A 24,197-nucleotide genomic window follows, 5' to 3' on the forward strand; every position below is an offset into this window, starting at 1 on the left:
TTTAATCAATCAAGAAATCCAAATCTTTGAGACATGATAAGAGTATCCAATGAGGGAATCGGTATATGGGGTGCAGGGGATTTTCATTTATTCTTATTACCTGGAAATTTATCTTTCTTCACATAAATGCTCAGAACAATTATCGCTTTGTTCTCGAATAGATTCTTTGAATATATTTGTAGTCATACATCCTTTTGTCGTACTCTGATTAATAATCATCGTCAAAAAATCTAACCTAATTACCATTACTTTCTTTTTTAACAAGGTCTCAAAATCTACATCCGAGAGGGAAGATCCGCTCTGCAGAAAACACGGGTCAGCTGCAAGGGTCAGCAGGGCAAAGGTCAAAACCATCAAGATGACCCTCACCATTGTCACGGTTTATGTAGCTTGTTGGACGCCATTCAGTTTGGCACAGCTTTGGAACGTGTGGCATCCCCCGAGTGCCCCCTTTCATGGTAAGCTGCAGATATCACATTCATGAAGGCATTCGCAAATACCATCCCGTTCCTTCAGTATTGCAACATCACTCAGTTGTTTCCTAAGCAAAAACAGATTCTTTATTCCTAGCAGCATGATGTGTAAATAACCGAATCATATCCATTTTTGTTGTATAAGCGATTGTATTCATTGTGTTCATTTCATTTTCATTTTTCTGAGCTACCCATGTAAGCAACCATAATCAAAACAGAAGATGTAACTGAAGAGCGGGGGTGACAAATCGCATCCATGAGGTGGTGTCGTTTTTTTCTCTATGGAGTAGGCGTTGATTAGATATAGAACGTTAGGGATGACATAAGAAAATCCTTACCCGAGACCAATCGATTACCAGCCAAGGCTTTGTTTTTCTCTTTTACCTGTACCTTGGAGGACTACACCATCAACATCAACACCATCCTGATATCCAATGTTGCCCCCTTTTGGCTAGAAACACATCAACCCCTGTTATGTACCCTGTTTTTTAACCTCTCGACAATTAAGTATTACCAATTTGTCGACTAATTGGCATCAGAAATATAGTGGCGGGCTGTGTATCCTTTTTCCATACCTTTCTCTATGTATGAGCGTTATCATAGTTCAAGACATGTTTTTAACTATGGGCCAGGGAATTCAATCTTTCTGGTGCTGCATGGGGATTCAATCCCCCTTCTCTATGAACTCTAAAATAGGTGAACAAGGGACCAAACAGGGTAAACGTAGAGACGGACACGTGCAGCCAAGACCGAATATGTTAAAAGCGTTTGTGTTCCAGACTTACCCGTTGAAACCGTTCGTCCATCACCAATCAATGTTTATTTGGTATTTATCCTTATAGGAGACGCATTCACCATTATCATGCTGCTGGCTAACCTAAACAGTTGCACCAACCCGTTGATATACCTGGCCTTCAGTGGCAACGTCAAGCGTGAAACCCTCGAGACGTTTGGTTGCTTCAAGTTCCTTCGGGCTACCTCAGGCCATTTCAGCAAGTCAAAGTACGCCAACGACCGGACGCACATGGAGGACAACTCCAGTCGCTACGCTTCGAGCACATCTCATGTTGGGTCAAAGACACTGTATTCAAGCTTGGACACAACCGGAAGGGAGGGTCCGATCGCGGGATATGCCTGTAATTTCGGGTCATCGGCGGCACAAACCCGTGACATCTGAGAGATTGGATGCCCCGGTACAGTTGCATTCAGTAACTTTTGATCGGATAAGGATATTCGTATCCTGTACAGACATATCAAGGACATCAAGGTATTAATCAATGCTATATTTGAAACTAAGCTGTCATTTATATTTTTACCAAGCTCTTGTAAATTATATATGCTGGTTCAATAACGTTGTGATCATTCGTAATGATTGATTAGACTGTCTAAATGAATATACAGGATTCTATTCCTGTCGATATCTATCTGTACAAATATGTGTATTTACTTTGGCTCTTAAAGGTGATTATACATTAAATATATCAAGGAAACCAGGGAATTAACTAATGTAAAAAAAATTCTTCAACACACCATTTGCTTTTTATCTCCTACCCATTATAACTGATATACTATTAACATAATTGATGTTAAGAAAATACAGAGGCTGAAACCCTTTTTAAAAAGATTGAATTGCTGTATAGTATAAAATAGATCTTTACAAAGGAGAGTTACTCAAATCTATTTGATCGTTCGAAAATACTCATAACATAAATGGAATACTAATATGCATTCAAATGCGACCAAGAAAACTAACACAGAATAGGCTATTAGGGGACGTTCTTGGGAGAAAGCCTGCCTTACTGGCACCAAACATTGATTTTGAAATCCTCATTCCCCCAATTAAAGAGAAACATATTAGATGAAAGCTGACTTTCAAGGTTTTTCAATTTAAACGCATGACAAGGGACTTCAGGGATGCCTATGGACAAGTTAGGGTATATTTTGTTTTACGTTAGATGGCGCTATACATTTTTGGTCAAGTTATGAGCTGAGTTTATTTCTTTTTGATTAGGAATAAGGTGATTTCTATTTGGTACAGCAATTGACAGTGATGAGGACTTAAATGTATTCATACAAATTAATGTTGTTGTTTTTTCTTTGATAATTACATTCGTTGTCAGATTTGCTTTTATTATGCTATCATGCAATCTTAGCAACTGTAAAATGATCGATTGAGATTTAAGAGCACTTTACATTCTTTGTGAATTTAATGTTTGTGCGTCCTGGCAATTAGTTTCATTAAATATTTAAATCATGAATTCTTTAGGAGACGTATTTCACATACACAGATTGTATAACCTTTACGTCTAAATACTCTCCGTCATGAGCAGTTTTCCCTCTTGCATCATGCGGAATAGACTAAAATTTCGGACTGTGATTTACCCATGAAGTCGGAAAGTGATCGATGTGATGAATATTGTATCCATATATACACAACAGAGATATAAGGGGCACGTACATAAATTTCAATCCTGAATAGTGCTTTCATGTCATATTCAATGTAAATATGTTTGTGGATAATAATAATACTTTAGCTTTAAATGTGTGATTTTTTGTTAAATCTAAGCTGATTGACATGTAAATTTGTGTAAATGATTGTTTTGTAAAGGGACATAATTCACGTAATCAGATATGTTATGTCCTTGCCTTTTATCTTATGATCTTACATACCGCATACATTCCAAAAACGATTTAAATATATGCACTACGAACGATAGTTGGCACATACAATCACGAAATAGACATCGTCTCTCTCATAATCCACATTTGCACACACTTGTCAATTTCACCATAGACTACCTAAGGTGTTGATATTACACCCTAGAGTTTGAGCATAACACCAAAGAGAGTGGACTCAACAAAGAATGTGTTGTAATAACTCTATCCAGCAACATCAGAGTTTTTGTTGTGTGGAAATGCATGTATAATGTCCTACATTTCTCGAAATGAATGCCCTTTCCTGTAATGGGATTCGCCTCCTTATTTGCCAATTGTGGCATATTTGAGAAAATGAAGATTGTCGCTTTTATGTAATAAAACGGTAAGGGGTTACTTCATGTATTCTCTTTCATTTGCTAAGTTTATCTCTAATTAAGATAAGATAAACAAAGAGCATGATTAGTCCATTTCGGTGCATCTGAACTTTACTCGCCTATTGAAGTCATCTCGTCATACATCTGCATACGGTGCAAATATTCACCTATGGTTTTTAACAATTATTAGTCAAAAGCCCTCCCTTGCCAATAAAAACAGTTGAGTTTGCAAGTGGGGTTAAATCCACTTTAAACAATCCTGAGAAAATCAATTTTTTTATTCTCGCATATTGCATCATTTCCATCTATCTGTCTTCATATTATTTCAAAATATTATTTTCAATGAATTACCATTGTGGATCTAGCTAAAATCTAAACATTGAGAAAAAAATATCAAGTTTAATGAAAAATAGATCTAGCGTTTTTTTTTTTTTTGCAAATGAGCTCTTCAGAAGAATTTGTTTGCAAAAGGGGTTAGATCCAATGGAGACCATTCTGATTTCTTTTTCTCCCATATTTCAATATTCTCATGTGAAACTAAATAATCCCAATGATTTTATTGTGTAAATAGTCATAACTGTTCTATTAAATGTTCAAGTTGTTATTTTTTAGTCCTCCTTTAACCAATAAATCTTCGTGGCCATTCGTTCATACTTCTTCTGATTTGGAAGCGAAAAAACACTTTAGGTCAGAATATGCAGACGCTCTTTGTGTGCGCAAATAGGGAAATACTGATTTCCACCTGCGGAAAGTCAGACGAGGTTAATAAAAAGTTCAGAGTTTTTTTTTATGTTGAAGAATATAGCTAAAATCAGTCTACTACTTGTTGATTGATTATTTCATGCGTTTGTAATCAAATTATCATGATGTATTTATTAATTCTGTAAATTGTAATAACGTGTGAATATAGTGAAGTGTAAATATACTTACAATATGAAAATTAACGATATATATATATTTCCAAATAATTCAGTTCTAGGTTAAGACTTTGTTTTCTTTTTATTGGTTGATTTCATTCACCTGCACAAGACTTATTATTTGTTATGATTAAAGACGTTGCACAGAGTGATCTGACGTGTGTCTTATTTTCTTTCTTCGAGTACCGTCTAAACTATTTATATTGTGGAAAAGTAAACAATATCATAATGTTCTATAAGAAAATTATGGCAGTATTATACTGACATGATGAAGAACGGTTCTCTATTTTGCATACTTTTATGGTACGAAAACAAAACAGAAATCATGAAATTTGCGACTGGATGAAATTTTCCTGAAATTGATGACCAAATGAGATTGATTGTTAAGGTTTTGACGACACTCTCAGAACTTGTGTGTAATATAAGTGCCAAAGATAAACAAAATAGAAATGGGCAGTCTCATGAATTTGTAGAATTATGTGATTCGAATATTTCCTAATTTCTTAAAAATAAATTAGTACCCCTATCGGTGATGGTATCCAATATTAACCTTCTTTCAATGCGATTAACTATATCTCATACGATCATGAAAATGTAAGTTTTTTTGCAAACACTCAAGATGTTGGCCTTTAACACAGTGAACTTTAAAATATTATTTTCTGATTACATAATCAATGGAAATATTTTGTCATGAAACCATTCGATTATCTGAAAGGAATCTGGGCATACTGCACTCTTATGAGAAAAGGTTAGCAAGAGAGAATTTGTTAGTCATGAATCAATTATGAAAATCGTATCCTGCTTGCTTGTAATAGACCGTCAATCCGATATTGGTTACTTTCCTATCCACCGCGTGGGAACTTAATGATTCCAAATCACAACTCATTTCATTTCATTTATAAATAGTCTCCTCTGTTTATTTCTCCTATACACAGCGATCATCACAACAAAGACGAAATCAATAGTACCTTGTCTATTATAAGAGTAACATTCAACATGGGATTTAAAAGACATTTGGACGGCATCAACTATAGTCGAGCATTGATTCCCGAGTCAAACCAACAGTCCTATTTAGAGTCAACCGAAAGAAAGAAAGTTTATCCCAACATAACCCCATGAGTTCCAAAAGATAGCATCCTTTTCGATACTGGCCATTCTGTGTTCCAAGACTGGACAATTTTATGAATGACTAATGAGAAACAAACGCGTTGCCCTGAACAATGAAAGAAAAGTACCTTCCTGGCAGCAGTCGGGGGGAATTAAAAACGCCCAGCATGAATCACTTTTATAATCTTTCCGTGTACGCAATTTTAAACGCTACCGCACTTGACCTGGGCCCCGTCTTACAAAGAGTTACGATTGATCCGATCAATTCTAACTATGGACGGCCAGCAACGTTAACATCTATTATTCATGTTTGTTCAAAATATTTTCTCGCTATGATGTATATTCATGCATTTATTGTTTTCTTGAAAATTCACTACGCTTCTCTTTGCATAGAGGACATTGTGCAAGGTTTTCGTAAAAAAAGATATGACACTGATGGATTTCCATAGAGTTACTATTGGTCGGATCGATGGTAACTCTTTGTAAGACGGGGCCCTGTTCTCGGTTTTCATTAAGCAGACGCATTAGCGTAAGTTCTTTGACCTCCCAGAAACATTTAAGGTACATGGAATATTTCCCTAGAATATGGATGCAATGCATTGCATGTTCCAGTAGTAGCTTCCATTGCCCCTTTTTTTTCTAAAGCTGCTCTGCATTTTGAATTGGGTATCTAAATCAAAATGGCAGATAGAAATAATGTTTACAATGACCAGCAACAGTTCGGTTTACGTAGAACTGCATAGGAACTTAGGGTTGGTTTGACCACGGGACGTGAGGATTGTTTGGAAAAATCAATCAAGAAATACATGCAAGTGATATAAAACAGAAGTGCGTGTATCAAATAATTCAGAAGGCAGTGATTAATCAACAATTAAAAAATGAACTACGGTTTTAATCAACAATTTCACCAATAAAATACTGGGAGATCGAAAAATTGATTCAATAGAATAATGGTTGGTTAAGGGTCGGCGTTTATAAATGATTAGTGGTTTATAAAATGAAATAAACAATCACATAAAGGAAGTCATATTGGTGAATGATTTTCGTATAGAAGGGATAGAGTGAAAGAAGAATAGATGAGAAAACGAGAGAGACAGAGAGGTAGAAACGACGGAGCGGGAGGAAAGAATGAGAGAGACTGAAAGAATGTGAGAGAAAGGAGAAAGAAAGAATAAAAAGGGAGGGAGAAGGGGAAAGAGAAGAACATTTAAATAGAGAAGAAAAGGAATTTAAGAAAGAGAGAGAGAGTAAGAGTCATAGAGGAATAATTCTGAAAAAAAATCAGAAAAATTACGCACCAAATGGAGGAAAGGGTAATTGTGAAAATGTTGAAAATGCCAATTTAAATGAAAGAATCTTTGAATTAAAATAGAGAAATTTACGCATACATTCGTAATTCTGAAGCTTCGTTATTCCGAAGGTTCGCATTTCCCAAGGTTCGTAATTCCAAAGGTTCGTTAGTCCGAAAAAGAAATGAGTTCGTAATTGCGAAGGTTCGTTAATCCGAAAAAGAAATGAGGTTTGTGATTCTGAAGGTTCGTTAGTCCGAAAACTAAATGATTAACTAACCTTATTTCGTTTTCGGATTAACGAACCTTCGGAACATCGAACCTTATTTCGTTTTCGGATTATCGAACCTTCGGAATAACGAATCTTCGGAATAACGCCACAAATGTTCGGATTAACGAACCCTTTTACGTTTACGGATTAACGAACATCGAGTTATAGGCAATTTACGTGTTTCGGAATTACGAAGTGTAACCGAAATTTACTCATCAACAACATAGGCTTTGATTTACATGAAACTGTTTACACGCATGAAAAATAATAGTTAGCTCTAAAACTTAATCAAAGAAACAAACCAAATTATTTGAGTTTGTTTGAAAGAATATGAAAAAAAGAAAGACATAATGAATCATATTTCAATTAAAATGCAACAAACGAAATAAATTCTATCATAATAGTGACAAAGATTTTATATACAACACCTAAATAATGTTGACCGACAATGGAATAATATTTTCACCTATGAGCAGATGAAATAAATCATTACTTCAACGAGACAATTAAATATAAAATGAGAACAGATTTTAAAGTAAACATTTTCACAAATTACTAACCTTTTTCCTGATATACATGTGCATAACCCCACTGCAATCAATAAATAAATTACACATTGTCCACTTTGTATGATTTTTTTTTAAAGTAATCATTTCAATACCATAACAAACCTGATATATGATATATGTATGTGTTATTTATATATTTACATATTTATACATTTACATGTTCATAAATCTATATAACATTCATAAACTACAATCTGCAAAATCAAATTTTAAATCAAAGGCTCTGATTTCCATCAGAAGGTAGTCATCTTCTAAAAAGAACTGCAAGAAAATATATTGCACCTGGTATTTATCTGTTATACCCCGTGTTCATACAAAAGCGTTATCATATCGACAAAAAAGGTTTGATATACACTCTCCAAACAAACTTGTTAGAATGAGTTATTAATAAGGCGAACCGGGTGCAACAATCGTTTTAGTCATATTTCAATATTTTTTGGTAAGATTTGACTAGAACACAGTTCTGACTAGAATATATATATTTTATGACTAGGCAGATCAGTTGAGCCTAGTTGACTATTGATCTAGTTATTTTAACCAGACTGTTTTAGAGTGTAAGACCTGTCAGTACAGGACGCTTTCCGCGTCTGACTTATCGCATATTCAGTCGCTCTACACGTCATGTATCAACACCTACACTATACCTATACGTCGTATGAATAAGATAAGTTCATCATCAGAAAGAGGGTCAACATGGAATTAAAGGAACTGGTGTGTGTTTCATAAAGCTGTTCGTACGTTAAAGAGCGACTTAAAGAACGACTGATGAGCCTTTCTTATGCGCCAAACCATCGCCAATGAAATTTTTGTGTATACCATTTACCACAAGAAAAGAAAGTCGTTCTTAAGTCGCACTTAACTTAACTTAAGCCGCAGGTCGAAAATTTGTAAAGAAACAATACTAATCTAAGAAGAAAAAAACTTTTGGAAACGTTTCATCGAAACTTGTCGTCTGACATATTGTCAGATTGTCTTACTGTTACCAGGGCAACACGTCGCATAGTGGAAATTTGTCAGTACTGGAACTTTTGTCTGTAATAGTCTCCATGAAAAGGGTCGGACAAAGAAGAAGAAAAAGATAAAAACATGCAGTGATGACAAAGGAACTAGTAGGAGAAATATAAAACAAATAAAGCGAATGATCCACAATGTGCTGCACTCAACCCAGGTGAGGTAAATGGGTACCGGTAGCAAGTAATTCCTTAGAAAGCTGTGTGCGCTATGAAACGCCTATAGCTTAGCCGGGTAATATAGGAGCGCCTTGAGCATATATAATGTATAAGAAGGAGAAGAAAAGGGAAGATTAACATGCTGAATGACAGTCTAATATTCGTCATTGTGTTCGTTGTGTGCGGGATTGAGTCACAGTGAAAATATTAAGTCATTTTGGGGTTTGTCAGACCAAGCCCACTTTGGCAAGTTCCCCAATGTCGTGTCGGTAAAAAAAATTGAATACTTTTGGAGTATAGCGTTCTCTTTTTGCACCCAACTCATTTCTTAAAGTTATCAGATCACGTCAAATCTAGTAATCGTCAGTAGCCACGTAATGGAGCATCCTGTGCTCCGCTATATTAAAATACCAATGACCAGTTAAGATTGATTTTGAGTGCCGAATATTGTTCATAAAACTGACCTGGAACCAATCAGAGAGTTTCTTTCATAATTTATTTGCAATTTTATTTATCGCAAACCTTGATGTCACGGGGCCCGGGCATCGTATTAGTCCATATTATATCAGGTTAACTCCTAAGAAGTTGGGAAAGGGCACCAAACTTAATTGGTAAAAACACGCACATGCATAATTTCCCGGATAAAGTAACGACAAGCGCGAAACACGCGTAGGATATAAAAAAAACGCCCTAAATGGGATTTCACACCGGTAGTTTCGTATAGTTGCGTAGGGTAACGTAGAGACTACGCAACACTCCGCCGCCATTCGTTTTGCCTACGCAAGTCGACACTGAGGAACACAAAATGGGTACGCCGCGGCGGAGGGAAGCAAAACAATCAACATGTTGAAATTGTTCTGCGTACTGTTGGCGTAGAGCCAGGTCTACGCAAGTCTACGCAACACTACTCAACAATAAGCCAAAATGTCCCAGTTTCTCAAAACATCTTTTGAGACTTGTGCATGAAATGGTAAAGTGCTACGTATAGATCGAAGTAGACTTGCGTACAGTTGCTTTTTCAAAGGGGTACTCCAGGCTAAAAGATAATTATAGCTAGATGTAAATAAATAGAGAAAAATTCACTGAGCAAATTGCAGAAAACTTCACTAAAAATGGCAATATTTTGTGAACGTTATCATTAATAATGATAGGTGGACTGAAGATGTAAAAGTCCCCAATTTCTTTTTTTTCTTATGTCATTACATGAAATTATGTTTATTTTATATTTTCATACATGTGTGTACTATATGTATCTTTAATAATAAAGTAAGTTGCAATAATGAACATCCGATCATTCGACTGCAATTCATTTTTTGTAATTCTTGGAGGACGAAATTTGAAAAGACATAATCTAATATGATACAATACAAAAGTAAAAGTGGGGATATGACGCCATCAATTTGCTCATGAATATTCATAAAGACGTGCATAGAAGTGTTTCACCATAATAAATCAAATCTTTAATTTTGATCAATTTCAGTGTTTTGATTGTCTGATTTTTCTTAATCTGTTTCACGTCAGCCTGAAATACCCCTTTATATTTGATGTACCCATGTTGGATCTTACTGTTTCATCAGTTTTTGTCTCGCCTGCATATCAGTGAACCGCTTTTCCGACAGTGGCGGCGATGGTTGCGTCGTCAACATTGAAATCTTAACCATAAAACAGTTTTAAATGTCCTCATACTTTATAAGGCATGTGGACCCAGTTCAGATAATTAAGTCAGAAGTGTAATCAAGTATTACTAAATATATCGCCCGAGTTTTAAGTCACAAGATCAAGGTTAAAGGTCATTTAAGGTCAATGAAATTTGGCCATGGTGGGGAATCAAAATCGAAATCTTAACCAAGGTTAAGTTTTTGAAATGTCATCATAACTTTGACAGCATAATCTAGTTCATGAAACTTTGATATAAGAGACAGAGTAATCAAGTATCAGTGAACATCCTGCGCGAGCTTCAGGTCCCATGACTAAGGTCAAATGTCATTATTTAAGGTCGATGAACTTTGACCATGGTGGAGGTATTGTTGGAATTGCCATTAGAACATTGAAACTGATAGTTTATGGATATAATTCATAAACTGTGGGCAAAAGGGAATCAAGTAGCACCGACCGTCTTGCATGTCGAGTCTTAGGTCACACGATGAAGTTCAAAGGTCATTTAGGGTCAGTGAACATAATACTTTATCATCATATAAATTGTGTAAATTTTTGTATAAATTTTTGTAAATAGTTGGTTTCAAAGTGAACACTGCTGCTAAATTGAATCACTTTATGCAGGCGAGGCTGCCAGAGGCGTTCCAATTATTTTGTTTTTAATGCAGTCACCATAAAATCTCTCTAAGAGCTAAATTGGCACTTCGCTTTTTAGACTGATATTTGTATGTTTGATTGATTCTTCCTTCAACTTGGATATAGTTTGGAAGATACCAAACATGAGGAGCAAGGGTCGGAGCATGACAATTTTCATGGCTATTCTGTATTAAGTGACCAAGGTGGAGATTCACTTGTACCACACTTTGAACATAATAATGCAGGTGGCAGCGAAACTATACAGAAAAAAACAACAGGTCAAACTCCCCTTTTGCAGTTTTTTTCTGAACAGGTCCCCGTCCTACAAAGAGTCACGATTGATCTAATCAATCTCAAGTATATGGAAATCCATCAATGTCCTCATTTTTCTTTTGAAAGTTTGCTCAATATCCTTTGAAAACAAAGATAAGCATATTGAATTGTCAAGAAAACATTGAATGTATTAATATACATCATTTTCAGAATATATTTTGAGCAAGCATGTATTTTGGATGTTGATGTTGCTGGCTTTCCATACTTGTGATTGATCGGATCAATCGTGACTCTTTGTAAGAAGGTACCCCAGGATAGGCCAGAAATTATGGGTAAGAATTTATGCGCAAGTAATCAATATGCAACCGTAGGGGAAGGCGGGGTAAGTTGTGACACTTTTTGCATTTTGCATGTTTGTATTGATATGACTAATAATATTGTAGAAATAAGAACCTAGCCTTTAGATTTAATTCTTGGGAAGTATTTTTCACCAATATATAACTTTCTACCCCCACACTGAAAGTCATTGTGACCTTTGAAAAAAAACGATATCAAATGGCTCAACTTGCCCCATCTGTGAGGTAAATTGTGCCACCTTCTGGGGTAAGTTGAGCCACAAAAACTATGTACAAAATGTATGCGGGAAGAACCAGCATGTCATTTTTTTTTATTTAAAGTCTTTTTACTTGCTAATTCTCTATGAATACTAACATCTTCTATAAGTAAAAGTACTGTCACGTGAATTGTCTCCTTTCTGCCAAACTTAATGCGATATTTTCACATCCACACATTTCTTATGCATCCGTCATGTAAAAGACAATGACAAGAATGAGAATCCATACCTGGACTAACAATATTGTTCTTATTTCTTAATTGTATTGAAAGACGTGTGCGGGTAAAAAACACTTATCTATTTCACACCCTTTTTTATACTTTTTTTTGCCAAAATTTTTATTTTTCCCTCTAAAAAAAATACTTTTGTTTCAAAGTTGAAAACAATGTGGTGGGTTAAGGGTATATAATGGGTCATAAATACATGACACAATCACAATGTCTGACTCATTTATTATTGGCCTGGGGGTGGTGGCTCAACTTGCCCCTATGCTCAACTTAACCCGCCTTCCCCTACGCATATAAAATCACGGACCTACGTTAGTGTATGTAGACAAGCAGTGCAACCATACGCAACCCTACAACGCCGATTCATGATCGCAGCGAATTTTTACGCATTCCCCACGCAACTTTACGCATATTTAGGTGTGAAATCACCTTAAAAAAGTGAAAACCTCGAAAAAAGTAGGGAATCGCCAAAGAAAGAAAAAAATACATTTTCCAGTGCTTGTTTATTCCCATTTGGGGTATCATTTCTCTGGATGTTTGTGTGATCTAAAATTTCTTGAGTGATGTCATGTTTTTTATACATGCATTAGGCACCTGTATAACAGAAAGCGAGTGTAAATACAGTCATGATCAGGATGCTGTTTTGGACATTGGATTAATATAGATGGTTTTGAAAATAAATGGGTATAAAGCGATGAAGTATAGTGGCCCATCTTGAAATATGTCTAAAGTTGGTCTTGTGCCAATAGGTTCTTAGATCAATAAGCCAGTTCGTAGTTTCTTTATGCGCATGATCAAATGAAGTTCATTTTTACTAAAATGGCACGGTGGTATAAAATCTAGCGAGATAAGCACCAGCTTTGATGTCTTGATTATTCATAAATTTAAATTGTGTTTTTAATTTACATCTAAAAACAACAACAATGCGTCCACGAACGATGGTATTTCACAATTTGCCAAGTAAATTGTGCAGCATGCTATGGTATGCGTTCATAATAGGAATGCAAAAAATATCTTCATACAGTGTTCATTGGTGTGCTATTCTTGTCACCAGGTCTATTCAATTTCTTCATCCTGCTATGTAAGGCATGCTTACGTAATATCTTGCTTTGAAATCATAATGAAAGAAATGAAAGGTAATTTGACCAAAATTGTCCATGAAGTAACTACGAACTGGTCTATTGTCATTCCATAGTTCAGGTAATAGTTGGGGAAGGCTTTGGTCCTCTAAATCCTTGGCATTTTTCATGTTGTCAGCAGACTGTCGTCCTCAGAGATGAACAATATGTAGGTTGGTCATCTGAAGAGCCGTTATTGATAGGTCAGCCATCTTTCTTTTGTCTTTAAGTCCCGTAGGTTAACGCGTGAAAAGGGAAACTAGTCCAGTTGTGTCAAAATGGAAATGTGGTGGGGAAGGGAGAGGGGGGGGGGGTAAAGAAAGGGATAGGGATAGAAGTAATTATGATGTATTGTAAATTATCACTTAGCATTCTGACATGGCTGAAGTCGTATATATTTTCAAAATGCTCTAAAATCTGCGTAATAATATCGGTCTTTTTACGATGACCGAGTATTACATGTATACCATACCCGTCAACTGATAACCTATGTGACTACGTTTTCCGGACGAGTCATTGAAGCTTAGTAAAACAACATACATATTCTAACACAATGAAACTACGAATACAATATTAAGGGGGATCAAAACACGTAAAATGATGACGATTTGATTTCAAACCAACCAGTGTATCAGTGTTAGTTGAGACCCTTTCCATCACGTCAAATATTTGTCAAATATTACCTTTAGATCATGAAAATGTCACAGATCCATTGACTTCTCAGTTTGATGGGCTCAGTCGATGTTAAACATCAAACACCTGTGGAAACGTAATGTTTCATGACCATCCATTTTTAGAGGCCAAACTCTTGTCATTTTTCAAAGTGTAACAAATGAAAAGACTACCCTGTTAAATAAAATCAATCAATTGAAAAGTGGTCCAAACATTGTCCTCGTTTCATATAAACCATCGATAACGATACCGTGGATGAAGTCGAGCTACATCGGACTGGTGGTCGAATTTCGACTATCATCTCTGGAGGGGCCATCGACGACCTTCCCACTCATGCTAACGATATTACGCCCTCTGGAGCCCGTATGACCGTCGGAGAAGTTGTTGAATTCCGTGGTGTGTGTATTTGTCTGGTAGGTGGTGCGTCCGAACCGGAGCGGTTTCCAAGCCGTGCAGCACGGCACTTTATCGGCTATCCAATTGATTGCGGGTATCCGTCTGCAGGTAGGGAAGGGTGTGATGAGAAGATGCGGACAGTGGAAAGTGCATGATGGGAAGGGCAAAGTAGACAAGGGGTAAACGAATGGAAAGCAGATTGATTCAGGCAAGTAAACCGTGAACAATGAGGGAGAAAGAAAATTGAAAAAGAGAAAGAAAGTGGTGAATACAGACCAATGGAAAATTCTACAAGAACATTCTAACGTGGGGCATGAAAAAAAATAAAAAAAAGTTGGTAACACAAGAAGAAACGATATTCATGGATTCTCAAGTAAACGGTTGTCTCCAGCTTAAGATCAAGCCGAAAAGACACCAAATCGGTAGATATGATTTTTCTCAAACCATTTATTATGAAAGTTTAACTGGGGAGACGTAATGATATGAAAACATAAAAAACCTAACTGACAGTAAAATGATAGTTAACTTCCACAATTAATTTGACCTTCATTGTTTGAAGCATAAGTAGAGGTTCTCATACGGGACAAGATTTTCGGCACTAGTCATTTTGGACAATAGCACTCGCGATGTAATCTTTTGTTTTTTAAAACTAATTCCATACTTGAGGAGGGATTATTATGAACAAAAACAAAAGGAAGAAAAAAAAAGACGCAGCTATTTCATTTTCATGTGGTACCCGATCAAAATATTTTTAAATGTAAAATCGGTACGTTTGTCCAATAAAAAATACATATTTTTAAATTGACTATCCTTCACATCATAATCGAATTAGAGAACACAGATTCAAGTTAGCTCGTGATGAATGTAAATACTGACATGCACTTTGGGGGAATTTCCTTAAAAATCTTACGATAGGCATTGATATTAACAAGGACAGCATGCTCTTGATGATTATTAAACACCATTTAAGGCTATGGTGATGCGATATGTAAAAGATGGAGAAGGAAATCTATCCAGCTACTAATACAGGCCGATGTAAATAAAATGTTTTAGATTTACCTCAACTCCTTGCATACATTAGTGCTGAAAATGCCATATATGAATGGATTGGTGGCGCTGTTCAAGGACGGTAGATTTTGAAGAACCGGTGTAGCCATGAGGACAGCCGTGCTCTGTGGATTAATGCAACCAAACGCTTCCAATGTGTAGAATAGAGAAAACGGTAAGAAGCAACAGATGTATGCTGAGGAGGAAAAAAAATATAAATTATTAGCAGGTTTATCAAAATTGTAAGTATAACGTACACACTTAAAATGTTGGGCAACATACTGTCCACTGTGTTGGATAATGTGTGTTAGTAAAAAAATATATATATATTCTGGGCAATTATTATACAATTGAAAAAAATATTACCCAATTATAAGTTTTTATTACCCACTTTGGACAGATATTACCAATAGTTGTGTGGACAGTATGTTGCCCAGTGATGGTTAAAAATTACGCCTTTTAGCCCAAACTTTCTAAGAGTGTATATGATGGATGTATGTGTGTGTGTGCGTTTTTTTTCCTCATCGATAAAACATTTAGTTCCTTCCTCATTACAACTTGTTTACTATTTCTTTATTTTATTTGAGGTAAGCTAATTCTGCCAAAAATGTTCGGGTAATCATTATTGTCACAAATAGACAAGGAAAACTGAAGTTCAGTACCATACGACATTTCACCCGTGGCAGGACCTAGTACGAGATAACGAGATTTTCAGGAAAGGTTTAGGTTTTGATTTTTATTATTCAAACAATACTTACCCAACACAATACATATGGTCATCTTGATAGTTTTGACCTTAGCTTTTGGGATGAGACCCCGTGAGCTCGCTCGATGTTTAGGCATGGTGCAGTTACTATCCTTTGACAAACCTTCGTATGCCACTGACAGAAAAGCGAGAGAGAAACAAATGTGGAATTTTAATATGGTTTACTGGTGAAAGCATAATTATGGTTTACTTTGTTATTTTCAATAGCTCTCTTTGTGAATATCTCCTCACATAATTACATCGCATGATGTAGCAGCGAAAGATAATTACCCTTTTTGCCATGTCCTTTTCCCTCATTTTAAAAAAAATAATAAATCTGAAATTGTCATAGGCATTTTAAGCAGATCCTTTTTATTGTAGAAAAGTCATCGATAAAACCAATTTTATGCTTTTGAGCATGACATAAACGTTATCAAACGTATAGGATTTGAAATCTCACCATCTCTGTTTGAATTTTTGGACTTCTTGATCACCTGTGGACCACCCATCTTCTTTGCTCTCTTCCAGATGGTTACGATGATTGTGACGTAACAAAAAGTGATGAGTATTAACGGAATATAGAAGAACGAAGAAATGACGTACATTGAGTACACCTGGAGGTTAACAGAAATTAAACATTTAATATCAACTATGGTCGTAATCGTGGAGAACAAACGTTTGAATAAATAATTCAAAGAGTTCTGTAAGGATGAACTCTCACTTTATCGGAAGAATTAATTCTTTTGAATGCTTGCTATCCATGCCCATTAAAGAATAGCACTACTACTACTACTACTACTACTACTACTACTACTAATACTACTACTACTACTACTACTACTTCTACTAATACTACTACTACTATACTACTTTACCACTACTTCTAATAACAATAATTAGTTTGTTAGGCAAAGGCAACGTTTTGGTGTATTCATAAATAGATATCGGACTTAGGCAGGTGTAAAAAATAACAGCGTTGATTTCCACGACTATACACGTATTGTAAATATTCGTATATCATTTGACAAATGATATGGAGCGGAGCATAACCCTGATTAACGGGGGGGGGGGGGGGGGCTGATTTAGTCCCCACCTCGCAAATTTGTTTTTTGACCGCGTCGCTCACTGACTTTTTACTTTCAAGTCTCGCACGAGCTTTGAGACCAAATTTGCGATCACTTGGTGTACAATTTTATAAATTATATCCTGGGCAACGAGAGTGCCGATTTCCCTCGCGATCGCGCGATCGACGGCCGAGATCATATGGAGGGGGGGGGGGCTGAATCAACCACCTTCAGTCTTTTTAGGCATTGAGATAGGGTTAACAATATGAGAGTAAAGTAAGCAAGTTAATTACATCTTGAATTCGCATTGCATATGAAATGGTTATGAATATTCCTCAATCGACAGTTAAAAAGAAAACATTTACATGCTCATACGTCTATTAACCCCAGTTATAGCTTCTTAAAAAGAATTATGAGAGTCTGCTAAAGGGAAAAAAATCTAAATAAAAACAATACAATGTGATATTTTTCTCCTTTTTTAATTCCTTAGATGACAGAGATGAGCGACTCACTTTGAGTTTCCAGGCTTGGTCTCCATATAACGGTGCCGGCCAGCATGACATCACTTTAGATTTCCTGTCCGGGGAGTCTAACAGATCAACTTGAAAAACCACTGCTGACGTAATACACAGGACACTGGGAAGTAACCAACCACCCGCAGCCAGAAGTGTTGACCTTTTACCTGCATGGTTACCAAAGACAACTAGGCAGTCTTAGAGCATGGTCTATCGAACATATTTTATGACAAGCAGAATTGCATGTATGCTTCGTGGAGAGCCTGGTTCACCATTTTTTTTAATGAAATGTTTAACACATGGTGCGCCCTCGTCGATCGGGATAAAATTTGAGATCTCTGTGAAACTGTAATCTGCTGGAATCATTCGCAGAGCACTTTCGATCTAGAAATTGTTTTGGTCGGTTGTGTTGTTCTGATTTTCTTTGAGTTTAGAGTATTTTTTGTACATTGAATAATACCATAAAACGATAGTAAAAAAAAACGCGCATTGTATTTTTCCTCGTTTTGCCCTCGTCCGAACATTAATTATTAATGCAGTCACTCTCTTGCCGCTCAAATACATATGCGCATTAACTTGATAACAAAATATAAAACACGAAAGTTACAATGAGAAACAATTGATTTTTTATTACCGCTGCCTGTGAAATCCATGGGGAAAACTATAGCGAAGAATCGATCAAAGCTCAATGCTACAAGCTGGTACGATGACGCTAGCACCACGTAGGCCTGTAAATTGAAGCAGATATTATATGTATAAAACATCGGCTATTTATATCAACATCCGAATTCACGTAGCTTAAAAAAGCATGATCATAATTCGATTATGAGAGAGTTAAGAATAACTAATGAAGATTCGAGGTATTTGGTCTTACAACTGGAATAACGTGCAACATCAGCCATCAAAACAGACTGGTAACAATCATGATAATCATTGGCATTATTGCCAAGTGATAGGTAACTTTAAATTATTATCGAAATGCATGTATTTTGAGAAAGATAACAACAAACATATCTTGTTTCCATTCCTCTTGATTAAACACGTCATCATCTGTCTGAGAAAATGTTAGAGGTTATAGTAACCTTAAATTTTGTTGATATATTTTTATGCTCAAAATCGACACCTGAAAAAATATTAGGCTCCTACTAGTTATTTCTATCTGAACTCAATTACATGTATAACGTCAAAGGATGAAAAGGTCTGCTATTAATCCTAAATTGGACTTGTTGGTACCAGGATATAATACGGGCACTATGCGGACACATAGGACCGTATTCTGAAGTCAGGTTTAAAGTTGTGGTTTAAGTATGGGAGGCCTAAAGTATCAAAATTTGTTATTAAGTTGTACTTTTCTTATGTTTACTGTGCTCTTTTCTGATTCATCGATGGTGAAGACAATAATCTATTTATACTTCCTAGACAATAATTATGAATGATTTGAGAGCCAAATGAGCTGAAATATGATATCTCTACCGTTAGTGATTAATGTAACAATTGGCTAGCCATAGTAAACTAGTACTTAAACCACAACTTTAAACCTGAGTTTAAGTTAAACCTGCTACAAGAATACGGGTCATAGTCACTTTATATTTAAAGTACCTTGATCTTGGCAGGGGGACGGGGGAGGGTGTGCTATTTCGCCTTAATTCTTTGGAGAGGAACGGAGTTTTGGGTTATCATTAACATCAGTGACAAAATTTGGGTTCAGCGATCTAGCCCTCCCATTATAATATAATTTTAATCGATTTTAATTCATAGCCCCCACATGATGCACCTACCCTCCCTGTATATATCAGCTCCTCAGAGATTTCAATATGATAAAATTGTGAAATTTCGACTATTTGACTTACTTGGACGTATCGATACAATTTACATGCTATGTCACCTCCTGTAAACTCTGGCGTCTGTCGATCGATTATATCAAGACCAACGCTGAAAAGACCAACGCAGATATCTGAGACAGGGGAGAGAGAAGGAGAATAATCATTTGCGATTCATTAAACAACTGAATTACAAGCATAGATAAAATCTGTAATACATAATAATGAAATAAATATTTACAATTTTGCCCCCCTCAACAAAATACTTTGATATCTAACATGAACTCTGTTCAATATACAATGAGAAGTGCAGTCAGATTTAGAAACAAACACTTTATTTACCATACGTGTTCTTTATAGCGATCTAATCTCGTCAGGACGGTATCCTTAATGTTCAAGAACCATATAAAACAATATACCGCCCCCTATAGAGAAGACAAGCCATCAAGTGGCACGGTTTGGTTCACAACTCCATATATTATGCAGATATTATTTGCTGATTAGGCCAATATACATTATACATACATATACGGCAACCCGATTGGGTATAAGTAGCCTGCTATTTACAAAATTTGCTTATTTGCCCGAAGACAAGAACATAGTACTTGTCAAAACGTCAAGTTTAGGTGGTCTATGCCATGACCCAACGTAATGCCCACAAATGAATACATGATATATCGTGAAGCCTGTCCATACATATTTATTCAAAGTATTTATATTATCGATATAGTAAACTCAATAAATCTACGATATTTTTCTCAGCCAGCACAATACAAATCAATGCCTAATCTCAATCATTTGGCATACCGCCATCTACAGGTATTTCAGAACCAACGTTGTGAAACCCGACTTCCGACAAACATAGTACTTCCATATCTACCGTTGATATCAAAACACAAATCGGAAAAAGTTAATTAAATTTTACCCAACCATATTCAAAATCTAAGCATATCAAATGTAGGTGTATGGTTTCTTAACCGAATACTTAGGCGGCTATATTAACCGGCGAGATCACGTGGTCAAACGAATTTAGTTTCATTCGGCATTAAGAAGTACACCGCTCTTTTTGAAAAGTATTCGGTATCACTGGAATCTTACCCGCAACGGCGAGATTAGTGATGAAGAAGTTGAGCCTGGATTTCTTGTGTCGTACCAGCCATAATGCAATGAGGACAATCCCGTTACCGACTATGATAAGCGTAAAGAGGATCCATAGTATGGCAAGCTGGATGTGCTGTTTTAAGGATGACATGATAAGCAACACAACTGATATTTTTTTAAATTGTTGATAAAAAACAATAGAATTCATTTCATAAAAAAGCCACACCTTTTGAATTCTAAAGCAAAAAAGTAGTTTTTTAAAAATACCCTTTGGCATTCATTTCTTTTTCTGAGAAGGGTTTAATAAAAAATGAATAATAAAAAGCGAATATTAATTTGAGAAGTGTGAAAAGGATAATTAGCATGCACTTTGTCTTTAATAAGAGGTTACAAGAGGTGTGAGTGGTCACAAATAAAAAGATCTGAAAAAGCTGAAGAGTGTTGAAAAAGTCTGAAATGAAAAGAGCTCCCATTTTTTTGTACAGAGGAAACCCCAAAATAAGCTGAAATTAAGCTGAAAATCAAAACAAAATAAATCTGAAATCAGATAAAAATCTGAACTCTCACACCCCTGGCCTTGGGTAGTCATATTTTGGAGTAAATATTGCAGTTCCCAATGCTTACAATTAACTAAAACAAAACATTAAACAACATGAAACTGCAAACAAGTAAACACATATAAGAAATTATTACTGGTTAAAGCCAATTTTATTACTTGGAAACACGCATGTTTGTTTACAGCATGAACATATGCTATTTTTTTTATTACTGAAGTGAAATAATAAAGCAATCCCATGGTCACTCAGTAACGTTCACAACTTGCGGAGGTTTTGCGAAAAAGTGGCTTCAAGAAGTGTCAATGCTTTTAAGATATGTTTATATACTAAGTTTATAGTGGAAGTAGTTTCAAATATCTGCCTGGCAAAGACATGAGGCAATTCGTAAGTCATTTGTTAGTCCAAGATTTGAAAAAGTAAATAAATCGAACTACTAAACTTACTTTGTCAAGTGACCACCTGTCAACAATGCCATTACCGGTGTCATTATCTGGCCAAGAATCGGTAAAGTTTAGGGCCTCTGTTGTCATGACCTCGGGGTCAAAGTTCAACTGTGTCGTCATCGCGGAAGAAGACAATTCACTTTATGTCCTAAGTTCAGGAGAAGAATGGTACCCTTTACGCTTTAAGCAATTAAGAAAATAACACATAAACCAAGTTATATCAAAATCAACGAGTGCTTTGTGAAATACAAATAGATTGATATATCTTTCATTTATGTTAGACATCAAAATTGTAATTGTATAGATTTTCAGGCATGGAATGGAAATAAACATATTAATGGGAAGAGAAAGAGAGCGGGGAGGAATAGAGGGGAGGGGGTAGTCATATTCATGTTGTTTATTTGCTTCAGGCAGCCATCAAATTCAGAATTATATCAATAAGAAAAATATCCTTCCCTGTCTTGATACAAGTGTATCCCAGATACCTCATTTCGATGTTAAGCTAAAAAATAATGTCTTGAATGCTTTAAAGTAATGAATTTCCCGCAATTCCTCTTTTCCAATAGTATGAATAGTGTGAATAAAGAGTGCATTGTATTTTGATTGAAAAATTTAATTATTTAGTGTGATATATGGATCAGGTAAATCATCACACCATGTTCACTTCAGATTCACTATGAAATGGAAAATAAACTGAAGATATCACAATTCTTCATACCTCATTCTACACGTATTTTATTAAAACAATCTATTTCGGAGTATCAAGATCTCACATAGATGGGGCTGGTGATGAAGAAAATTTCAAACTATTGATTAGAATCTTCATGAACAGTCAAAAATTGAATATGGATAGATTCGTAATAAGGTGAAAAAATGTATAAACCCTTACCTAGTCGATGATCAAATGGCAGTTCAGTCTTATTTCTGATTTTGTTGCGTACAAGAAGTTCACAAAGATTGTGATATGGCCTTTATGTCCAGTCAAACGGTTGCTTGTCAGATGCAATCTAATATCTATCCAATATATTTCTGTTTTATTACTCCGTCGAAAGTAAAGTCAGAAAAATGTACAACCAATTATCTTGTCATTCCTTAAAGTACAACGCAATCGAACGATTTCTGCTCCTTGGATAAATACCAACCCATAAAATCATCTTTTATGAAACACTGCAGCCGATATCTCTCATGCAAGATTTCTTTTCCAACACAACCTGCGGCACTCGTCTGTCATCCGCGCGTCCAACTCTCGTACAACTGTCGCAAGTGGGTGTTCACGTCAAAATCGTGATCGATGTGACAACGGGAGAAATTTGATTACCATCGAATACACGCTTCTTTATAATCTAGGACACCGCAATCGAATTCTACAACAATCGGATTTTTCTTCTCTGATTTGTTATTGTTCTCGTGTCGCAGATGTCCAGTTCGTCCTTAGGGATGTATCATATGAAGAACATCTTTGCTCAGGAATTAAGTATCCTCTTAAAGACATAGAGTTTGGAGAGATCCTGGTCGCCCCTGGACACCAACAGAATCTGTAGTGAAAGAAAAGAATAGAAGTCAGGTGATCACTCCAATCGAAATAGATTGGTTTGGGGTAAACAATTTAATGGGATAGTCCGTACTATCAGTGATAATAGTTTTCGGGTTTTTTCGGACAATCTTAAGATGATTGGTCGTGTAATCAGTCTGTTGATATTATGTTTGACGGTTAAACATGTTCATAATCAACCAAAATTAAGGTATTGGTTGATTTTGATCTTTTTTTTAGGTCAGACAAAATTATTAAGTGCATTGGCTATTTTGACAATTCCTTCACATGAATATGTTATGGTGAAATAAATATTAATTCATCATAAATATATTCGGGTTTGATTTAGATAAATTATACAGACAAAAACTGCCGAAATTTGATATTAAACGGAAAACAAAATATGTTTAAAAAAATAACCATTCACATAGTGCGTATATGAACGTATTTGTAAAGCATTGAGTTTATTTCACACCATCTGCATGGTAGGGCAGTTTTAAGAATGACACATTAATGGAAGCTTACAAGTGCCACCCAGATGTTGAGATAAATATCTTGGGAAGTCGACATCTTGCAAGCGAAAAAAAATAGATAACGAGATCCCGGATCTCATCATGTCCACATCTTTCAGAAGAGATGATCAGATTACAAGATCCTGGATCTCATCATGTCGGCATCTTTTAGACGAGATAACCAGATGACAAGATCCCGGATCTCATCATGTCGGCATCTTGTAGAATAGATGATCAGATGACAAGATCTCGGATCTTATCATGTCTACATCCAGTGGAAGAGATGATCAGATGTCATGATTTCGAATCGCGTCATGTCTACATCTTTTAGAACAGATGATCAGATGACATGATCATGGATCGAAGATCTTGTCATCTGATCATCTCTTCTAAAAGATGTCAACATGACGAGATCCAGGATCTTGTCATCTGGTCCTCTATTCT

General features: G+C 35.8%; 2 protein-coding genes across 3 annotated transcripts in view; one reads left to right on the forward strand and one right to left on the reverse strand.

Annotated features, from left to right (window-relative positions):
- LOC121424862 (oxytocin receptor-like) overlaps positions 1 to 3,901 on the forward strand; it is a 61,173-nt gene extending 57,272 nt beyond the window's left edge. The window contains exons 5-6 of the mRNA XM_041620700.1: positions 266 to 458; positions 1,316 to 3,901. Coding sequence (XP_041476634.1) covers positions 266 to 458; positions 1,316 to 1,650 — 528 coding nt within the window. The 3' untranslated portion in view covers positions 1,651 to 3,901. The remainder of the gene's footprint in view (positions 1 to 265; positions 459 to 1,315) is intronic.
- Positions 3,902 to 13,346: 9,445 nt separating this feature from the next.
- Positions 13,347 to 23,244, reverse strand: LOC121424871 (neuropeptide S receptor-like). Of its 2 annotated transcripts, none has more exons than XM_041620712.1 (10): positions 22,600 to 23,244; positions 21,711 to 21,858; positions 20,708 to 20,843; positions 19,640 to 19,743; positions 18,424 to 18,517; positions 17,787 to 17,956; positions 16,671 to 16,824; positions 16,224 to 16,346; positions 15,478 to 15,661; positions 13,347 to 14,520 (listed from the first exon to the last, which is right to left on the reverse strand). In XM_041620712.1, the coding sequence occupies exons 2-10, from the start codon at positions 21,828 to 21,830 to the stop codon at positions 14,289 to 14,291; spliced, it is 1,317 nt and encodes a 438-aa protein (XP_041476646.1). In that variant the 5' UTR covers positions 21,831 to 21,858; positions 22,600 to 23,244; the 3' UTR covers positions 13,347 to 14,288. The 2 variants fall into 2 exon arrangements, with proteins under 2 accessions (XP_041476646.1, XP_041476655.1); XM_041620721.1 differs by having other exon boundaries at positions 21,711 to 21,890.
- Positions 23,245 to 24,197: the final 953 nt, after the last annotated feature.

The sequence above is a fragment of the Lytechinus variegatus genome, chromosome 1, assembly GCF_018143015.1.
Source record: "Lytechinus variegatus isolate NC3 chromosome 1, Lvar_3.0, whole genome shotgun sequence".
NCBI lineage: Eukaryota > Metazoa > Echinodermata > Echinoidea > Temnopleuroida > Toxopneustidae > Lytechinus > Lytechinus variegatus.